The sequence below is a fragment of the Ranitomeya imitator genome, chromosome 6 (assembly GCF_032444005.1).
Source record: "Ranitomeya imitator isolate aRanImi1 chromosome 6, aRanImi1.pri, whole genome shotgun sequence".
NCBI lineage: Eukaryota > Metazoa > Chordata > Amphibia > Anura > Dendrobatidae > Ranitomeya > Ranitomeya imitator.
Window position 1 is genome coordinate 31,990,610 of NC_091287.1, and position 18,950 is coordinate 32,009,559.

Consider the following 18,950-nt stretch of genomic DNA (forward strand, 5'->3'; position numbering starts at 1 on the left):
AAAGCATGGCGGTGGCTCGGTGATGCCTACAGGGAAGCATGGCGGTGGCTCGGTGATGCCTACAGGGAAGCATGGCGGTGGCTCGGTGATGCCCAGAGGGAAGCATGGCGGTGGCTCGGTGATACCTACAGGGAAGCATGGCGGTGGCTCGGTGATGCCCAGAGGGAAGCATGGCGGTGGCTCGGTGATGCCTGCAGGGAAGCATGGCGGGGGCTCGGTGATGCCTACAGGGAAACATGGCCGTGGCTCGGTGATGCCTGCAGGGAAGCATGGCGGGGGCTCGGTGATGCCTGCAGGGAAGCATGGCGGGGGCTCGGTGATGCCTACAGGGAAGCATGGCGGGGGCTCGGTGATGCCTACAGGGAAACATGGCGGGGGCTCGGTGATGCCTACAGGGAAACATGGCGGGGGCTCGGTGATGCCTACAGGGAAACATGGCGGGGGCTCGGTGATGCCTACAGGGAAACATGGCGGGGGCTCGGTGATGCCTACAGGGAAACATGGCGGGGGCTCGGTGATGCCTACAGGGAAACATGGCGGGGGCTCGGTGATGCCTACAGGGAAACCTGGCGGGGGCTTGGCGATGTTTACAGTAATGTGATGGGGGCTGCTTTGCTCCCTCAGGCACTGCAAATCTTCAACATGTGAAGAACAAGATGGATTCAATCAAGCATCAGTGAATGCTAGAAGTAAACATCTTGCCTTCTGTGAGGAAGCTGAATCTTTGGCCATATTGAACCTTCCAACAGGACAATGATCCCGATCATACTTCAAAGTCCAACCAGGACTTGGATTCGGAAGAAGTCCTGGAATATTCTGGAGTGGCCGTCACAATTGGAACATGTAATCCTAAGAATATTAGTGAAGTGGAGACTACTGCCATTCAGGAATTGGCTAGCCTTCCTCGGGATCACTGTCGGAACCTGGTGTCTGGCTATGCATCACATTTACAGCTGGTCATAGGAGCCAGAGGGGCTCCAAGTACTGAACATGCTTGTAATGAAGGGGTTCAATAATTCTAAAACCAGCATCTTATTAGTTGTCCTGAGCTCTAGAAACTGTTCTTGATTTGTTTAGTGCAAACAGCAGAAAGTTTGCTAATTCTACAATAAGGGAGGAATAATTTGCATTCTAACTATTTTTTTTTAGATTGTAAGAAAAACCTATCAAGTGCATAACGGCTGCTGCTAAAATTCCGCTTAATAATGTCAATGAAACCTTCAGCAGACGTGCACATCGGATCATAACGAGACAAACGAAGAAGCGTTAAAGTAATAAATGTTTAATCAGTTTTTGTTGTTGCATTGTATGAACAGCATTCATTTGGCCGAACATCTACATTGTTATATCCTAATGTATAGAAAATGGGAATGTATCAAGTATACTCATGAAAGTGCAAATAACAAGTCAAGGTTACAGGAATCATCTGTGTCTTTACATTATAAAATAACCGGTTTACAAAAAAAAAAAAGTCACCAGCTTCATAATTAGCGGATCTGTGAATTGTATCTTATGCTGAATGTGGTTGCCAATTAATCCCTTGTGGTAGTTGTAGTGGCGCCATATTGGTTCTCTCACAGCTGTCCCAGAAACAAATAAGTTCTGATCAATCAAATCATGATTAGTGATAGGGACGAGCGGACTCATCGGATTCGACCGAACTTTAATCCAAAGGGTCGGTTTGTGTTCCCAAACTTGAACTCCATAGAAATCAATGAGGACCCAAACTTTGGATCTGGAAAAAAAAAAAATCTCTAAAAGATGCCGTGGCTCTGTCCAAATGGGGAACTTTATTTTACCCCCATTATATGACACAGGAGCTCATGCAAAACTAAAAACGGGAGTTCGGAAACCCAGGACCGATAAGCGGCTAAAGCACAACAATGACTCTCAGGGTGTTTTCAAATCTTATAACTTTTTTTTTTTACAATTTTTCCAAGGTTTCTTCACTGTAGGGAAGTCATTTTCAAGCAGCGGTAGTGCTGAGATTTTACTGCACATCTCAGGCGACTGAGTTGATCCTTTGGACCAGGGTCCATTGTTTGAGGAGTCAACGACCCTCGAGTGGTAGTTGGAAAACAATGGACCAGCACGACCGACTACAGCAATTTATCAAATCCTGGTCACACAGTGCAGTCAAATGCTGCACATTTTAAAATTAGCCGTACCCATAAGTACAGAACTCAAGTAAAAGGGGGCAAATATTTATATTACATGAACCCCCTTCAAACTTTTGAGACAGTTATACCCTCAGGGTTGGCACTATTGAATCAGTAGCCACAGGGCATCGCGCACCAGTCAAATTTCCATTACAGAATAGAAAACAAAGATGATGCAAAAAAATGTTAACAAATAATCAACAAATGAATATGGGTTCTAATAATTTATATAACTTTTTAATCATTTTTTCTTCATTAAAGAATAGTTTTCACATCAATGATCAGTAAATGTAACGCTTTGGCCTTATTCCGACATCAGTGATTTTTCTGGTACGCAACAAAAACTTAGTCCTAGTTTCATCAGGGTTTTACTTTTCACGTATGAAAAAAAAATTACAAAGTGTTTTCTACCAATTACAATGTTAATCACGGGCTGTGAACTGAAGCCATCCGTGTGCTCATGGACCCATAGACTTGTAGGGGGTCTATTAGATGGAAATGTCTCCATAGATTGTACTGGGTATGCGCCAACCACTGATGGGACTCGTATGTGAAAAATGGACGTCTGAATGAGGCCTTAAAGAGAGTAATGGCGCCTATGAAAAAAAAGCAAAATGTTCTGTAAATTCTATGGAAGGCAAACAATGCTCCGGCTGATTTCAAGTTGTATTTTCAGATCTATAACAGCAGCAAGTATAAAGGGGCTCTCCACCAAAGAACACAAATCTGATTAATAAGACTGGGAAGGAAAATGGTAATAGCCTGACTGTTGCCAGACTATTTTCTCCTCCCCTTTAAAGATCAAGGATAAACAAGTGTGATACGGGTCGGGAATTCTTGCAGCATGCCAGTTGTGCATTTATCTATCTCCTTTATGCCATAGTAATCAGATTTCTAATCAAGGTGAAAAAACCCTTTAAATGTAAACTTTTTTAAAATTAACTATTGATCAGCCTTTGCAAACATTTTCTGTAATATACTCCACTGCTGTTTTAGCTGCCTAGTTGATCATCTTTTATAAGCTGCTTTTAACTGCAGCTCAAGCATGAATCGGTCCTCAAAACCCTCCTGCCTCTTGGAGCAGAGGAGTTCTCAGGGGGATGAGGTTTGTAAAAGTGTTTCGGTATGTGCACATTACATATATTTCAGGCAGATTACACCTGAAAAACCATAGCAAAAAAACCCCAAAACAATGCACATCCATGTAAAAATAATATTGCTGTGCACGCGTTCGTCTTTTGTTTTAACCGCTTCAAGGTTCGGAAATCCTGTACCTGTTAGTGCACGTAGGACATGCATACTTTGGGTGGCTTCTGCAAGAAAAATTTCAAGGACTTAAAGATGTCTTGTGCACATACCCTTTGAGTATGGATTTTTGCTAGAGCCACAATTCAAAGCAACTTCTAAAAGATCATAAACCAGGCAGTTAAAACTGCACTTTCAGTGTAGGGTTTGACGGAGAACAAAGCAAAATGAGGAAATGGAACGTACAGTAGCGACCCGAAAGTTTAGCTTTTTTTTTTTTTATTTTTTAAGTGTGATAACTTCTGTCTGGTTGTTGTGATGCCGTTTTCCTTATGATGTTCGTAAACCAGAAGCTTCTTATTCTGAGCTAAGTCAGGCAAACGCCAAAAAGATGTAGGAATGGAATTCAACTGCTGTCAGAGTCAAGTGTCACGTATAATAAAGAAAAAGAAGGTTATGGAACAGCTGACAAACATTGAAGTGGACCTCCAAAGTTGATCACATTATTAAGAAAAAGTCAGTATCTGATGTCCATAAAAGTGCTGTATAGATTTTGCATGAAATTATGGAAGAATATGGGGTCAAAGTGTGAGGTGATGGCTAAGAGCAGGAGGGTGGAATGCACGAGTTCCTGTCTAGAAGTCTTTGATTTATGCAATGAAACGGAAGGTCCGACTTTTTTGCCAAAGCACACAGTCAATGGAAAGAGACAGATTGGTCTAAGGTGTTGTAGTTGGATGAATCCAAGTTCAATCTGTTTGGTGGTGATTGCAAGCACTATATGTACCGCTCAATTGGAAAACGTAATGATGTAAGGTACCACACACCTACAGTGGAACATGGTGGTGGCAATGTCATGGTTTGGGGCTGCTTCTCTGCATCTGCCATTGTCCCTCTGCATAGAATTGATGGAAATATGAATCCTACCATGTACAAGGAATGCTGGAGAATGTAATGCTGCCACGTGGTAAAACCAAAGTGGAAATCCTAGCAAGACAATAATCCTAAGCACACATCCAATTTAGTCAGATATTCGTTAGCAAAGAAAAATGTTCACCTGTTGCAATGGCCGAGCCAATCCTCTGATGTACACACTGTGGAGCACCTCTGGGATGAGTTGGGGCCCGTACCCAGAGCAATAAAGATGAATTGTTTGCAGATTTGTACATGGAATGGAGCGAGTTCCCTCAGAATGTCTTATAGCAGAGTGGCATCAATGCCCATCAGTGCAGTAATTAAAGCAAGAGGTTCTGCTACAAAATACTAAGTTATGGCATTGTAACAATGAATTACTCTCTGTTGTGAGCAATAAATAGTAGATGCAAAACTTTTGGCCGTCAGTTTTCTTTAATTAAATGACCATACCGATATTCTAAAGTATTTTGGTTAAAATTAAGGTTTTGCATGACAACTTCATGCACTTTTAATTCACACCCAGAAATAAGTGATCACACTTAAAAAAAAAAAAACATATATATAAAAAATTTGCAAAGACTGTTCAATAAATTTAAAAAAAGTTTACCCTTTAAACATTGTAAGACGGTAGTTGCTGGTTAGCAGACGCGCAATAGTTGGTCTTCCCTGTTTCACAAAAAATGTGTATTTGTTGCATCCTAAAAACACGATTACAGACAGTCAGATTAAAGCCGCGACAAGGGACTAGAACCGTTGTCCCGAAAATCAGACCATTTCACATCAATGTAGTACAAGAACCGCGTCTCCACCCTCCGGACACGGCGTGCGGATCATCCCTAGTGGTCTCGCATAAGGAGCCTCCTAACCCGACGCATATTGTAGGTTTTATCAAATGATATAGGTTTATTTTCACTACAACAGGAATGAACACATCAAGTATATACAGTGGAATAACCCCAAACAGCAGTCAGGTCTAGGTATAGCTCTCCATTAGTCACTTATCAATACTACAGGCGGCCATTTTGTAGCTCCAACACCCAGGATTAGAAAAAAAAAAATCACGTTTATCCTATGTGGGGCTCTTTTTTGAACACTTTTTTTTTTTCCAAGCCTATACAACCCTTTTAAAATATTGTTTGCGATCATAAAATGGCAGCCAACTAATTTTCAGGTGACAGATTCACTGTAAAAGGATAAAGGCCATGACTGGTTTCGTGAAGGTTGTAGTATAGATTTTCTCATTACTTTACGCCCAATGCTCCCGTACAGTTTGGCAAATACAACCCGAGAAGGAAAAGGCACAGGAACGTCTCGTGCGGCGGATCCCAAGGACTCCATTACCAATTTCAAAATGGGAGACCCGCTCCATAAAAACGAATCGGTATCGATCATACTATGTGGTGAGGAACGAGCAGCGGCCCAGTCACGTACAAAAATATACACATGTCACAGGGCTTTCACTATTTATTTCTAAATAATTGAGGTGACGACGTCTGAAGCTTCAAGGGAGTATTTTTATCGGTGCAACAATTTGCTTTAATATTAATCCACTTTGCTGTTCCTTCAGGTAAAACAAAACAAATGTTTTTGAGGCGGATTACTCTTGGAATCACCACGAATTTGGCGCATCGAGTCTTAACGGCTGCCCCCCCCCCCCAAAATTAAAACATTTTAATGGAAATTTTATTTTATTTTTTATAAAAAGGAGGATTTCCTAAAGCTGATTACGCTTGAAAGAAAATAGTCCTTTTTGAAGGTCTTAAAAAAAAAACAAACAAATAAAACTTGGTCTGAGCATCGCCTAACGTAGCAATGTTTCCCGACATCTTGTCACGCAAGTAAAGGCGCAGCCAAAAGCTCTTGGTTGCTATGGTATCCGCTACATCCCCTTCCGTAAAGACATAGAGACAGATGTGGCGGGCGGACATTTTGAAGCCTTAGCCATATTTCATCCACTCTTTTACAAATGTGTACCGTGCCTCAGAATAATTAGCAATTTATAAAAGGATTAAAGGAGGCTTTCCCAAAATCAAGTAAATCCCCCTAATGCTCCAACGGTCTGATAAGAAATAATAAGGTATTAAAACAAATAACGAGACGTTCGATGACTACTATGGAAGCCTATCGCTGTCAATCATGGTAACCAGTCATCCACAGCGACGCAATATCCTAAAACATCATGTATAGACGACATATCGCAAGAAAGGCTATGGAAGATCTATTGGGGGAGAAGATAAAGATGGAGGCGTTGCCCATAGCAACTAACCGTACGTTTACCTCAAACTGAAAGTGATAATGTAATAGGTTGCTATGGGCAACAGTTCAACACTTCCCTCGCCGGTGAACAACGCTGCCCATCAACTTCTAAAATCCCAGCACTGGGGGCCCTAGCAAACCAATTACACCATTATGGAGACTGCTACCACGTGCTTTATACAAAACTACCAAATGATGTGCTAAAATGGGGTAAAGTTTATGGCCTAAGGCCAAATTCAGACATCCTTTATCCTGGACTACCACAGACTCATCCTCTCCCAGTTCCGGTCAGAAGTCATGCTGCCACGCCATGCCACGAGTACATACCGCCATACATGAACATCTGAATGAGGCCTAAGGGAGAAATTTGAGGACGAACTTGTCAAATCACCCCTCAATCCTTAATTTATTTTATTTATTTTTTTTTTTTTTACACCAAATTAGTACATCAAGACTTTAACTGTCCATAGACACTTTCTTCTGGTTTTGCCTTAATTTTAACTTCCTAAACCCCTCACTTTAGACCAATCCTCTCCAAAACTTAAATCTTTTTTTTTGTATGGAATTTTTTTTATATTTAAAAAAAAAAAAAGTTAAATCTGTAAAACTAAATAACGGAAACGATAACTTCAACCGCCATAAAGTTATTACATAAAATGAAGGAACCGGCGGTGGTCTTGTCTGCCGGCCTTTTATACCAGTTATCAAGTCCACTGGCTTCGCGGAAGAGCAATCTTATAGAAAAATATGACTGAAGTAGATCGGTAGAAATCCTTATAGGTGAATGGTACAGATATAACGTGTAGATTACTAGATCAAATGGTATTTGCCGTAGATGCAACAAGTCTATAAAAAAAAATCATACCGATATAGGTGAAATGCCGCATTACTAGATCCTGGACTAGGTACAGTTCACATCCGTCCCCCATTAAGTGCCATTTTTTTTAAATGCATAAATGGGAACTTAAAAAAAAAGGACATATTAATGATAAAATTATTTTTTTTAAGCCAAAATTTCTCATTATCTGGCAAAGAACTGCAACAGCAGAATAAAACCAGAGAGAACTAATTATTAGGCTCTAACCCATCACACGAAAATGTTATGTACTAACGTAGTACTGTCCGAAGATCCAAAACACTTAATATCTGACAGGGTAGCAATCTCCTACCCCCTCCATAAAAAAAAATTGTATTACATAAATACGTTAAAAGGGAGCTTCCAGCAAATAATAGTTATTCTTAAAAGATGAGTGAGCGGTTAAAATAATAAAAAACATAACTTTTATTCCCCCTCCATGGATAAAGTTCTGATGTTCGTCCAGTCCCGCTGGTCTGCTCAGTCGATCTTTGGTGGCTGCAGTGGTGAACTGTCCGGTGTGCCAAGACGGCAGAAAAAGCACTGGGTAAGCACTGAAGTGGGATCTGTAAAGGATCCCTGAAGGTATTACTACTTTTATTATTTTCTACCAGTCTGAGCCCTTTTAAGAATATTTTTTTTATCACCTTGGAAACCCTTTTAAGATCATTACAAGTCCATTCTCTCAGTTCAACTTGTCAGAAAAAAAAAAGACTTTGAAGGGGTTGCAGCAATTAGTTAGTGCTCATTAATTCTGAGGGTCCTAGTGATTATTACAGGTGAGAAAAAAAAAAAAAGTTATGCAACAAAAAGCCCGTGACTAACAATCCATTTTTTTTTTTTTTTTTTTACAAATCTCATCCCCATTTTAAGGGAAATTATAAAACTACAAGTAGATTTGCATTAAAGTGAGACATTTTTTAGATTTTTGTTTTCGGGTTAAGAAAAAAAAAAGTTTGTGGAATTATATAGCACTGGAACTAGGGAAATAAAGGTGTAAAAAAAAAAACATAAAAAAAAAATAATCACCACCCAGGGTTATACAACTGGTTTTGATCACACATGGTTTGACAGAGCCACTTAATATTATGAACGTTTCACACTTGACGCCATCATTTCACATGATCAAATATTTCACCGTCTCTTGGACGCACAAGACAGGAGGAGTGACATCACCGACGACGTTGTTTAGGTTCCAACCACAAATGCAACCTTGCACTACATCAAGTCTTCTCATAGGAAATAACGTAGACGATACTTATTTCAGCATCGTCAGGGGGGGCTGGAGATGCCACCACTACATTTTATATTTTGTTTGTCAAAAAAAAAAAATTTTTTAATTCTTACCAAACTAAGGCTACATCATGACTGCATTTTATTAGAAGATAAAATTTCACCCTATGTATTTCTTGGTAAAAGAAAAAAAAAAAAAAGAAGAAAAAAAGGCAATCAAACTCCATAAATTGCAGAAAAGACGGAAGTTCGAGTCAGTTTAAAAGATTAACTGGAAATCCAAAAACAGTAATTCACTTCCTTGCAGTGGTCAGTAACGGCATCTTCATCTGTTTATGACATCCGAGGGTTAACTTCTAGACAGCTTGGTTGGTTCTGTTCATACCAAATGGACTTGTTCGACCCATTCGGTGGAAGGTTCAGGAGTTCTACTCGAGATGTCCTCTGAACTGGTCATACTGCTCGTGACGTCATTCGCGTTGTGTTCGTCGCTCTGCGACAGCGTTTCTGGCGGAGGCGCCGAATCCTCGGAAGTCATTTCGTCAGTTCGAGATTCGGGGTCTTCGTGAATTAATGCGTCCTGAAAAAGTGCGTGCTCCTCGGGGACATCGGGAGCGGGATGTTCGCTGGAGCTCCCTGATGGTAGATCAACGTCAGTTTCCGAGTTCATAGAAGGAATAAGGGCGATACTTTGAGGGTTCATGTCATGAAACCAAGCCATGATGTTTCCTAGTAGGTTTTCGCTCACGTTGGGGTCATGACTAGTGGAGTCGAGGTCACTACTGGACATTGGAGCATCGGTGAATGAATGTGAATGTATCCGGTCTGACGTATATGGATCGTTACTGGCTCCAAGTCTGACGAGACTCTCGCTAAGTTCTAGCAGTTCCGAACTACTGAGTGCCGACCTTGGGTTCTCAATGCTTAACGGGGAAGGGTCCAGCCTGGTGGGCAGAGAAGATCCTATGGCTCCCAACGGTGACTCGTTATTGAGGAACTGTCTCGTTTCTTCATCCATGTTAAGACTGGTTTCTTGCAATGACAACTGAATGGCCAGAAGGATGTTGGGGTCGTCATCATCTAGCGAGCTGAGTGCCTGGAAGCAAAATGACCCATTAACGTTTCCATAGTTAGAAGGATGCAGTCAACGGAAACAAAAAAAAAAAGGGAAGAATTGGGCACCAGAGAGCGACTAAACTCACCGTGGACGTGCCGTGTCTTCTGCTGCCGCGAACCTCCAGGGCTTCTGATAATAAGATGCAGAAACATGATGAAACAGAAATAAAGACAAATGACGGATTCCAATATATACCAAAATAATTCACCCCTTCTGTAAGGGATCTCTAGGCTACAATGGGTTGTGCAGGGATAGAAGAACATGGCCGTTTCCTTCCACACATTATAAATTGTGTTGCTGTTCATCTCTATTAAAATGAATGAGACTGAACTGCAATACTGCAGCTAACCTGTGGATAGAGGCGGTGCTGTTTTTGGAAGAGAGCAGCCATGTTTTTTTGATCCTTTGCAACCCAATTAAGCACTGTGTCTCCATCATAGACTAGAAGTCTGAAATTTTTCAGAAAAACAAGATTTTTGGTTGCTTACCGTAAAATCTGTTTTTCGCAGCCTTCATTGGGAGACACAGGAACCATGGGTGTATGCTGCTGCCACTAGGAGGCTGACACTACGCACACAAAAAATTAGCTCCTCCTCTGCAGTGTACACCCCACCGACTGGCATTCTGATAATCAGTTAGTGAGAAAGCAGTATGAGAAATAACAATTTGAAAGAACACAAAACAGACATCTTAACTGTAAGCATAAACAAAGGAACAGATCAACATGGGAGGGTGCTGTGTCCCCCATTGAAGGCTCCAAGAAACAGATTTTACGGTAAGCAACCAAAAAATCCTGTTTTCTCTATCTCTTCATTGGGGGACACAGGAACCATGGGACGTCCGAAAGCAGTCCCTGGGGGGGAGGGACGGGACAGACTTTCATCAAGTCGGAGAACTCACCACTGCCGCCTGCAAGATCATTCTGCCTATGCCGGCGTCTGCCGAAACGTAGGTATGGACCTTGTAAAATTTGGGGAACGTGTGGACGGAAGCCCAGGTTACCGCTTTGCAAAGCTGTAGGGCGGAAGCCCTGTGGTGCACCGCCCAGGAGGCGCCGACCGCATACCAACTGGAATGCCGAAAAGAGAGTCCGTCTTCCGAAAAGAGGTCGTTCTAGCCAGATAGACTCACCGCCCTGACCAAGTCCAGCTTGTTCAATGAACGCTCCAGAGGATGAGTCAGAGCAGGACAAAAGACAGAATAATGTCCTCGTTGAGGTGGAAGGCGGACACCACCTTGGGTAGGAAGGAAGGCGGGATATTCATCTTATCCTGGTGAATAACTAGGAAAGGAGAGCGACAAGAAAGGGTCGCCAACTCCGAAAAGCGCTGGATGGAGGTGATTGCCACAAGAAAGGCCACCTTCCAGGACAGAAATGACAGGGATACCTCCCTGAGAGGCTCAAAGGGGGAACCCTTCAGGGCCTCCAGGACTAGATTAAGATCCCATGGATCCACCGGAGCCCGGTATGGAGGAGCTGCATGTGCTACTCCCTGAAGGAAGGTCTTGACCTGCGGTCGGGATGATAACGTCTTCTGGAAAAGGATGGAAAGCGCTGAAACTTGACCCTTTAGGGAACTAAGGGCAAGACCCGCATCCAGTCCTGCCTGGAGAAACGCCAAAATAGAAGGGAGAAAAAAGGACATAGGTGGGACGTGATTGGACTCGCACCAGTGGAAATAGGCCTTCCAGGTACGATAGTAAATCCTGGAAGATGACGGCTTCCTAGCCTGGATCATGGTGTGAATCACCCGATATGAAAAACCGGACGCTTTCAAAACCGCGATTTCAACAGCCACGCCGTCAAACTGAGCGACTGAGAATTCAGGTAGCAAATCGGTCCCTGAGGCAGCAGATCGGATCTGTCTTGAAGCCTACAAGGAGCATCCGTGAGAAGGTTGACGATCTCCGCGAACCAAGACCTTCTCGGCCAGTCCGGTGCGATGAGAATGACCGGCACCCCCTCCGCCTTGATCTTCAACAGCTTGGGAAGAAGGGGAAGGGGAGGAAAAAGATAGGGAAGCACGAACTGCGACCAAGGAATGGCCAGAGCATCGGCGCCCACTGCGAGAGGATCACGGAACTTGGAGACGAACCGAGGGACCTTCCTGTTCAGTCGGGACACCATGAGGTCCACATCCTGAGTCCCTATCGAAGGCAAATCTGATGGAAGACCTCCTGATGTAGGGACCATTCCCCTGCTGCGAGGCCCTCGCGGCTGAGAAAATCGGTGGCCCACTTGTCTACCTCAGGGATATGCACCGCGGATATCGCCGGAACAGTCACCTCTGCCCAAAGGAGGATCTTGGATACCTCGGCCAACGCCAAGGAACTCTGAGTCCCTCCCTGGTGGTTGACATATGCAACTGCCGTGGCATTGTCCATCTGAATTCGGATTGGCAGACCCCTGAAAAGCCTTTGCTAGTGAAGGAGGGACAGAAAAATGTCCCGTATCTCGAGGACGTTGATTGGCAGAGTAGATTCCTGCGCCGACCAACGTCCCTGGACAGTCAAGTGACAAAACACCACCCCCAGCTGAGGAGGCTGGCGTCCATCGTCACCACCTGCCAGTGAACGGGAAGGAAAGACCGACTCTGGAAGATGAGGGGTGACGTCGGCCACCAATTGAGAGACCGTTTGACCCGGGACGAGAGCCGAACCAGACGATCCAGAGAATAGACAGACTTGTCCCACTGCCACAGAATTGCTTGTTGAAGTGGTCTTGTGTGGAATTGAGCAAATGGGATCGCCTCCAACATTGCCACCATCCTCCCCAGGACTTTCATGGTCGATCGGAAGGATGGAGGCCGAGGGCCCTGAAACAAGCGAACTTCCCGGCGAAGAATTGCTCTCTGTGGGAAGGAAAACTCTGGTATGACGGGTGTCGAACAGCATGCCTAAAAACACGAGGCGCTGAGATGGAACAAGACAGGACTTCTTCCTGTTGACAAGCCACCCGAAACGGGATAGGGTGTCGAGGACGATGGTCAGACTTTCGTGAGCCTGAGAAAAGGAAAGAGCTTTGATGAGGATGTCGTCGAGGTACGGAAAGAGCACCAGACCTCTGATCCTCAAAATGGCCATCAACGCTGCCATGATCTTTGTGAAGACCCTGGGAGCGGTAGCGAGACCAAAAGGCAGGGCGACAAACTGAAAATGTTCCTGATGTACAGCAAAACACAGGAATCTGTGATGTCCCGGGAATATAGGGACATGAAGGTAGGTGTCCTGAATGTCTATAGTGCACAGAAATTCCTGTGCCTCCATGGAAGCGATTACTGAACGAAGGGATTCCATCCTGAAATGTCGCAAATAAACCCTTTTGTTCAGTAACCTGAGGTCCAGAATGGGACGAACCGCGCTACAGTATCTTTATTCGGCACCACAAACAGGTTTGGGTAGAAACCTGTAAATCTTTCTCTTTCTGGAACGGGGACGATTACCACCGAACTGAGGAGGGAGAAGATGGCTGCAGAGAAATCCGGAACCAGAGCAGGGTCTCTTGGAGGGCGAGATTCGAAGAATCGATCCCGGGGTCGAGAACCAAATTCTATTTTGTATCCTGAAGATACAACTTCCCTGACCCATGCGTTGTCCACCGAGGTGAGCCAAACTTATCTGAAGAAAAGAAGACGGCGGCCCAGCTTGGGAGAAGCGCTGGGGCTTCATCGTGAGTCATGCTGAGGTGGGCTTTCCAAGTCTACACCTGGTGGATCTACCTTGGGAGTAGCGAAAACGCCAGGACGGGGTGGGCCTTAAGGAAACCTTCTTCCTATCTTGACGCGCTTGTGGCCTCTGCTGGTGGGAAAATTAATCTGTCGTCGAGAAACGACGAAAGGACCGAAATTGCAGCTTCGGAAGAGGCCGGCGAGGTTTGGACTGGGGGAGAAGGGAGCTTGTCCCCTTGGTGGCGCCCTTAATAATTTGGTCCAACCTGGAACCGAAAAGACATGTTCCCTGAAAAGGCAGGCTGGTAAGGGACTTCTTTGATGATAAGTCCGCCTGCCAGGCCTTAAGCCAAATGGTCTGACGGATGGCAACAACATTACTGGACACCTGAGGTGCACAAGGCGCGGCATCCAGGGAGGCAGAGACCAAATACTCCCCTGCGTGAGAAATCTGGTTGGCAAGCTCCACGTCCGAGAACGCCTCGCCTGACTCGGGAGAGGAAGACCGGGGAAAAGCAGACCGAGGAGATAGAGCGTGGAGCGAGATGGAACGGGAAGAGGACTCAAACTGGCGTTCCTGTCAGGATCTTTTGCGGCCTATATTGGCAGGCTCGGACGGAGCTTCCTGTGACCCGCTGGCTACTGCGGATGTCTGCAGGGGCAACCCATCAAGAACGGACACCAGGGTCTGAGACACCCTGGTGAGATCCGCCACAGATTGTGATAGAGAGGAAGCCCACCCAGGGATAGAGGCATCACTCTCAAGAGGAGCAGTAGGGGCTTCCTGGACGGTGGGCACGGTGAGGTTGCTGCAGTCCTGACAGAGGGGAGAGAACTGACATGTGGGAAGCCTGCATTGACAGGAAGAACATACAAAATTTCTTGAAAATAAATAATTAGAGAGAAAATATCTAAAAATTCAAAATATTTTATTTGACACCACTAGAACAATACACAAAAAATGAATTAAAAACAAGAGGAGCAGTTTAGGACATTCGTAATATCACTAACTATATACAAGGAAATATTCCCTTCTGTAGCGCTTGAGTACTGATAGCAAAAAAAGAAGAGGTAAGTTATTTATAGCTACAACACCACATTGGCATATATCCACAATGGGACGTTAATGAGGAAAAGAGCAGACCAATATATATCCAAGAACAAAAAAGTCTGCGGCACTCACCCCGTAGTTGCTGTGTAAACGTGTTCTTTATTAAAGCATGACGTTATGGAAGTATATACATCCAACTACATTCAACTGGACCCGTCGAAGCACATTCAGTGCGAAACGGCCGTCGTCCACCCTCCATCACCGCACCCTCCTGTAAAACCTGCTGCCTAGTTGGATGTATATACTTCCATAACGTCATGCTTTAATAAAGAACACGTTTACACAGCAACTACGGGGTGAGTGCCGCAGACTTTTTTGTTCTTGGATATTTACTGAGCTATATGCTTTTCTGCTAGAGCACCTGATACCCATAAGCTATATAGGACGATTTGTTCAGTGAGTTCTATTTAAGTCCCGAGGAGTACACACCTATAAAACTCTAGTGCCGTCCATTTCTTGCTTTCTTTATATTGAGACCAATATATATGCCTAATCAAAAATCAGTATAAGTGGCCTTTATATATTGCACATATCCTCCACATAAAGTAGCTTTAAACAGGTAATAAAAAGTGCATAGTGCAAAGAGTGCATATAATACTAACCAGTACTCATGATAAATGTGCCACAGCTGCCTCCTCACACTCCAACGCGCGTTTCACACGTTCTGCTTCTTCAGGGAGTGATATTACGAATGTCCTAAACTGCTCCTCTTGTTTTTAATTCATTTTTTGTGTATTGTTCTAGTGGTGTCAAATAAAATATTTTGAATTTTTAGATATTTTCTCTCTAATTATTTATTTTCAAGTAGTTCTTTGATTGGTTAAAAGGTTGTGTACCTACTTGAAGTTTACTTATTGCAATTTTGGGATCTTTTCCTTGTCGGATTAAAGAACATACAAAATGTCTGACTAAAACAGAGGAAGAGGAGGAAGCAGGAGGACGAGGACGTTCTCACCTTAGAATTAGACATGGTGAAACAGACCCACTAAAAAATGCCAGAGGGTTAGGGGACAGGAGAGCAGAGGAGAGTGTCAGCCTGCAGTGCAGAGTTACTCACTGCAGATGTCCTGTAGCTTCCGGGCTGTAGGGGCTGAGAAGATTGTAGAGAATGCAGGTCCTGCAAGGAACATTGCTGCCGGATCCATACGCAAAAAATGGCGGCTGCCAGGAGATGCAGGTGAAAATGGCGTGCTGCAGAGGAAAAGGTGGGCGTAAGGGAGCGAAAGCCCGTTCTCTAAGGCGGGAAGAGGGGGCAGAGTCAACCGCACGATCCGGAAGTACCAAGACGGCACCGATTGCCAGCAATGCTGTGGCCGGGAGGAGTGGGTGGTGCCAGGCGCTGTGCAGGAAGAGAGATGGGCAGGAGAAAAGCCCGCCCGAAGGGGAGAAGACTGGGGGCGGAGTTACCACGCAGTACTAGGCCCGAGAAGCCGGGCCTAGATTAAAAAACCCGGTGACCGCCGGAGATGAGAAACGGCGTGGAGGTACAAGGAATCCTTGGCCTCACCGCAGCAATTGCCCCCCGTCTGAGTCACATCCAAGGGTAGCCCATAAAAAATGCGCCGGGAATGGGGGATCCTCTGAGCACAGGAAGACAGACATAAGAGTCCCGGGGCCCCTACATGTAAAGCCCCAGAGAGTTCCCCTGACAACAGCTCAGGGTCCTACCCTTGGGAAAGAGATCACTGGCTGAAAAAGGTGGGCGAGTGGGTGGAAGACGGGGGCTAGGACAGGTCCGGATCGCCTGAACACTCTTCTGTGTTAGGGGCCTTGGTCCTGCCGGCCAGAGATATGAGGATACGGGGGGCAGTACACGCCGTACTCATAGTCTGGTTGTGGGAGCACAGTAGTGACTGCTCACCCTGTATCCCTCCGTAGTACCTGAAAAGGAACGAACGACGCACATGGAGGTAGATAAGGGTCTAATGAAAGACCTGTGTCCACCTCCTACTGACACTAAGCTAAACTGAATATCAGAATGCCAGTCGGTGGGGTGTACACTGCACAGGAGGAGATAACGTTTTTTGTGCACAGTGTCAGCTGCATACACCCATGGTTCCGGTGTCCCCCAATGAAGCGATAGAGAAACCCCTATTTCGGGGACAGGCCTCTCGTGATTTCAGATACATTGGATTGGATCATTACGAGTGGCATTTCGTGGCTTGCCATGGCTCAGGAAACATATTTTGTACCCCTTAACGCTCGTTGAGTCTCTTCCACCAGTCCATTATTGAATCCTTCACCCTCCCCAAACACTCATAGTTTAAGAAAATATTTAATTATTAGCTAACCTAATTAGGGTTAGAAAAATGATGTATAAAATGTAATAATTATTATTATTAGCAGTTTGTATTTTTTGTTTTTAATTTGGAGCAGCTCTTCCAGCGAAGAGGAGATACAGCGAGCTTTAGAGCACAGTGTAGTGACAGAATTATTACTGTTGCTGCCTATGCAGAACGCAGCAGCTAAGGTGAGTTTGTCATTTGCTGTTGCGCTCTGCATAGGACTTAAGATGACAAAACTCAGGCTTTGTAATCTCACTGGTCAGGTTAATCACTGCTCCAGGAGGAAGTGGATCAGTGCAGTGGAGTCCTGGATCATATGATAGGATGGGGGCGGGGAGGAACTTGAAATTTGGGATTTTGTTCCCTAATAAATAATGAAGCCCCCCCACCAAATCCTCACTCTATTCTATATACAAGTACGGACATACACCAGGGAGGATGCACACAGAATCTGTGCTGAAATCCTTTCTGAATCTTGTTGGCCTGAACAAGCTCCTAAGTTACATCATGGACATGTTTGGGAAATACAGTGTCGGGAATAATTATTGATTCCTTGCTGATTTTGTAAATTTGCCCACTGACCAAGACATGAACAGTCTATAATTTTAAGGGTAGGTTAATTTTAACATTGAGAGATAGAATATCAAAAATAAAATCCAGAAAATCACATTGTATAAATTATATAAATTTATTTGCATTCTGCAGTGAGAAATAAGTATTTGATCCCCTACCAACCATTAAGAGTTCTGGTTCCTGCAGACCAGTTAGACTCCCCTAATCAACTTGTTACCTGCATTATAGACTGCTGTCTTACATAGTCACCTTTATAAAAGACTCCTGTCCACAGACTCAATCAGTCAGACTCTAACCTCTACAACACGGGCAAGACCAAAGAGCTTTATAAGGATGTCAGGGACAAGATCATAGACCTGCATGAAGCTGAAATGGGCTACAAAACCATAAGTAAGACGCTGGGTGAGAAGGAGACAACTGTTGATGCAATAGTAAGAAAATGGAAGAAATACAAAATGACTGTCAATCGACATCGATCTGGGGCACCATGCAAAATCTCACCTCGTGGGGTATCCTTGATCATGAGGAAGCGGAGAGATCAGCCTAAAACTACACGGGGGGGACTTGATAATGATCTTAAGGCAGCTGGGACCACAGTCACCAAGAAAAGCATTGGTAACACATTACGCCGTAAAGGTTTAAAATCCTGCAGTGCCCGCAAGGTCCCCCTGCTCAAGAAGGCACATGTGCAGGCCCGTCTAAAGTTTACCAATGAACACCTAGATGATTCTGTGAGTGACTGGGAGAAGGTGATGTGGTCAGATGAGACAAAAATTGATCTCTCTGACATTAACTCAACTCGTCGTGTTTGGAGGAAGAGAAATGCTGCCTATGACCCAAAGAACACCATCCCCACTGTCAAGCATGGTGGTGGAAACATTATGTTTCGGGGGTGTTTCTCTGCTAAGGGCACAGGACTACTTCACCGCATCAATGGGAGAATGGATGGAGCAATGTACCATGGAATCCTGAGTGACAACCTTCTTCCCTCTGCCAGAACATTAAAAATGGGTCACGGCTGGGTCTTCCAGCAGGACAAGGGCCCAAAACATACAGCCAAAGCAATGAAGGAGTGGCTCAAAAAGAAGCACAGTAAGGTCATGGGGTGGCCTAGCCAGTCTCCAGACCTAAATCCCATAGAAATCTTATGGAGGGAGATGAAGCTCTAAGTTGCCAAGCGACAGCCTCAAAATCTTAATGATTTAGAGATGATCTGCAAAGAGGAGTGTAGCAAAATTCCTCCTGGCATGTGCGCAAGCCTCATCATCAACTACAAAAAACGTCTGACTGCTGTGCTTGCCAACAAGGGTTTTACCACCAAGTATTAAGTCTTGTTTGCCAGAGGGATCAAATACTTATTTCTCACTGCAAAATGCAAATAAATTTATAGAATTTATACAATGTGATTTTCTGGATTATTTATTTGATATTGTATCTCTCCATGTTAAAATTAACCTACCCTTAAAATTATACACTGTTCATGTGTTTGTCAGTGGGCAAACTTACAAAATCAGCAAGGGATCAAATACTTA

The 18,950-nt window shown here is 44.3% G+C and overlaps 1 protein-coding gene across 2 annotated transcripts in view; it reads right to left on the reverse strand.

Moving 5' to 3' along the window:
• Positions 1-1,266: 1,266 nt before the first annotated feature.
• The window catches only part of ANKIB1 (ankyrin repeat and IBR domain containing 1), an 80,437-nt gene continuing 62,753 nt past the window's right edge, over positions 1,267-18,950 (reverse strand). The window contains exons 19-20 of one of the 2 annotated variants that reach the window (XM_069729404.1): positions 9,867-9,907; positions 1,267-9,760 (exon numbers count right to left, since the gene is read on the reverse strand). In XM_069729404.1, coding sequence (XP_069585505.1) covers positions 9,044-9,760; positions 9,867-9,907 — 758 coding nt within the window. In that variant the 3' untranslated portion in view covers positions 1,267-9,043. Of the gene's footprint in view, positions 9,761-9,866; positions 9,911-18,950 lie in introns of both variants that reach the window. The other variant, XM_069729403.1, reaches the window with a different exon arrangement.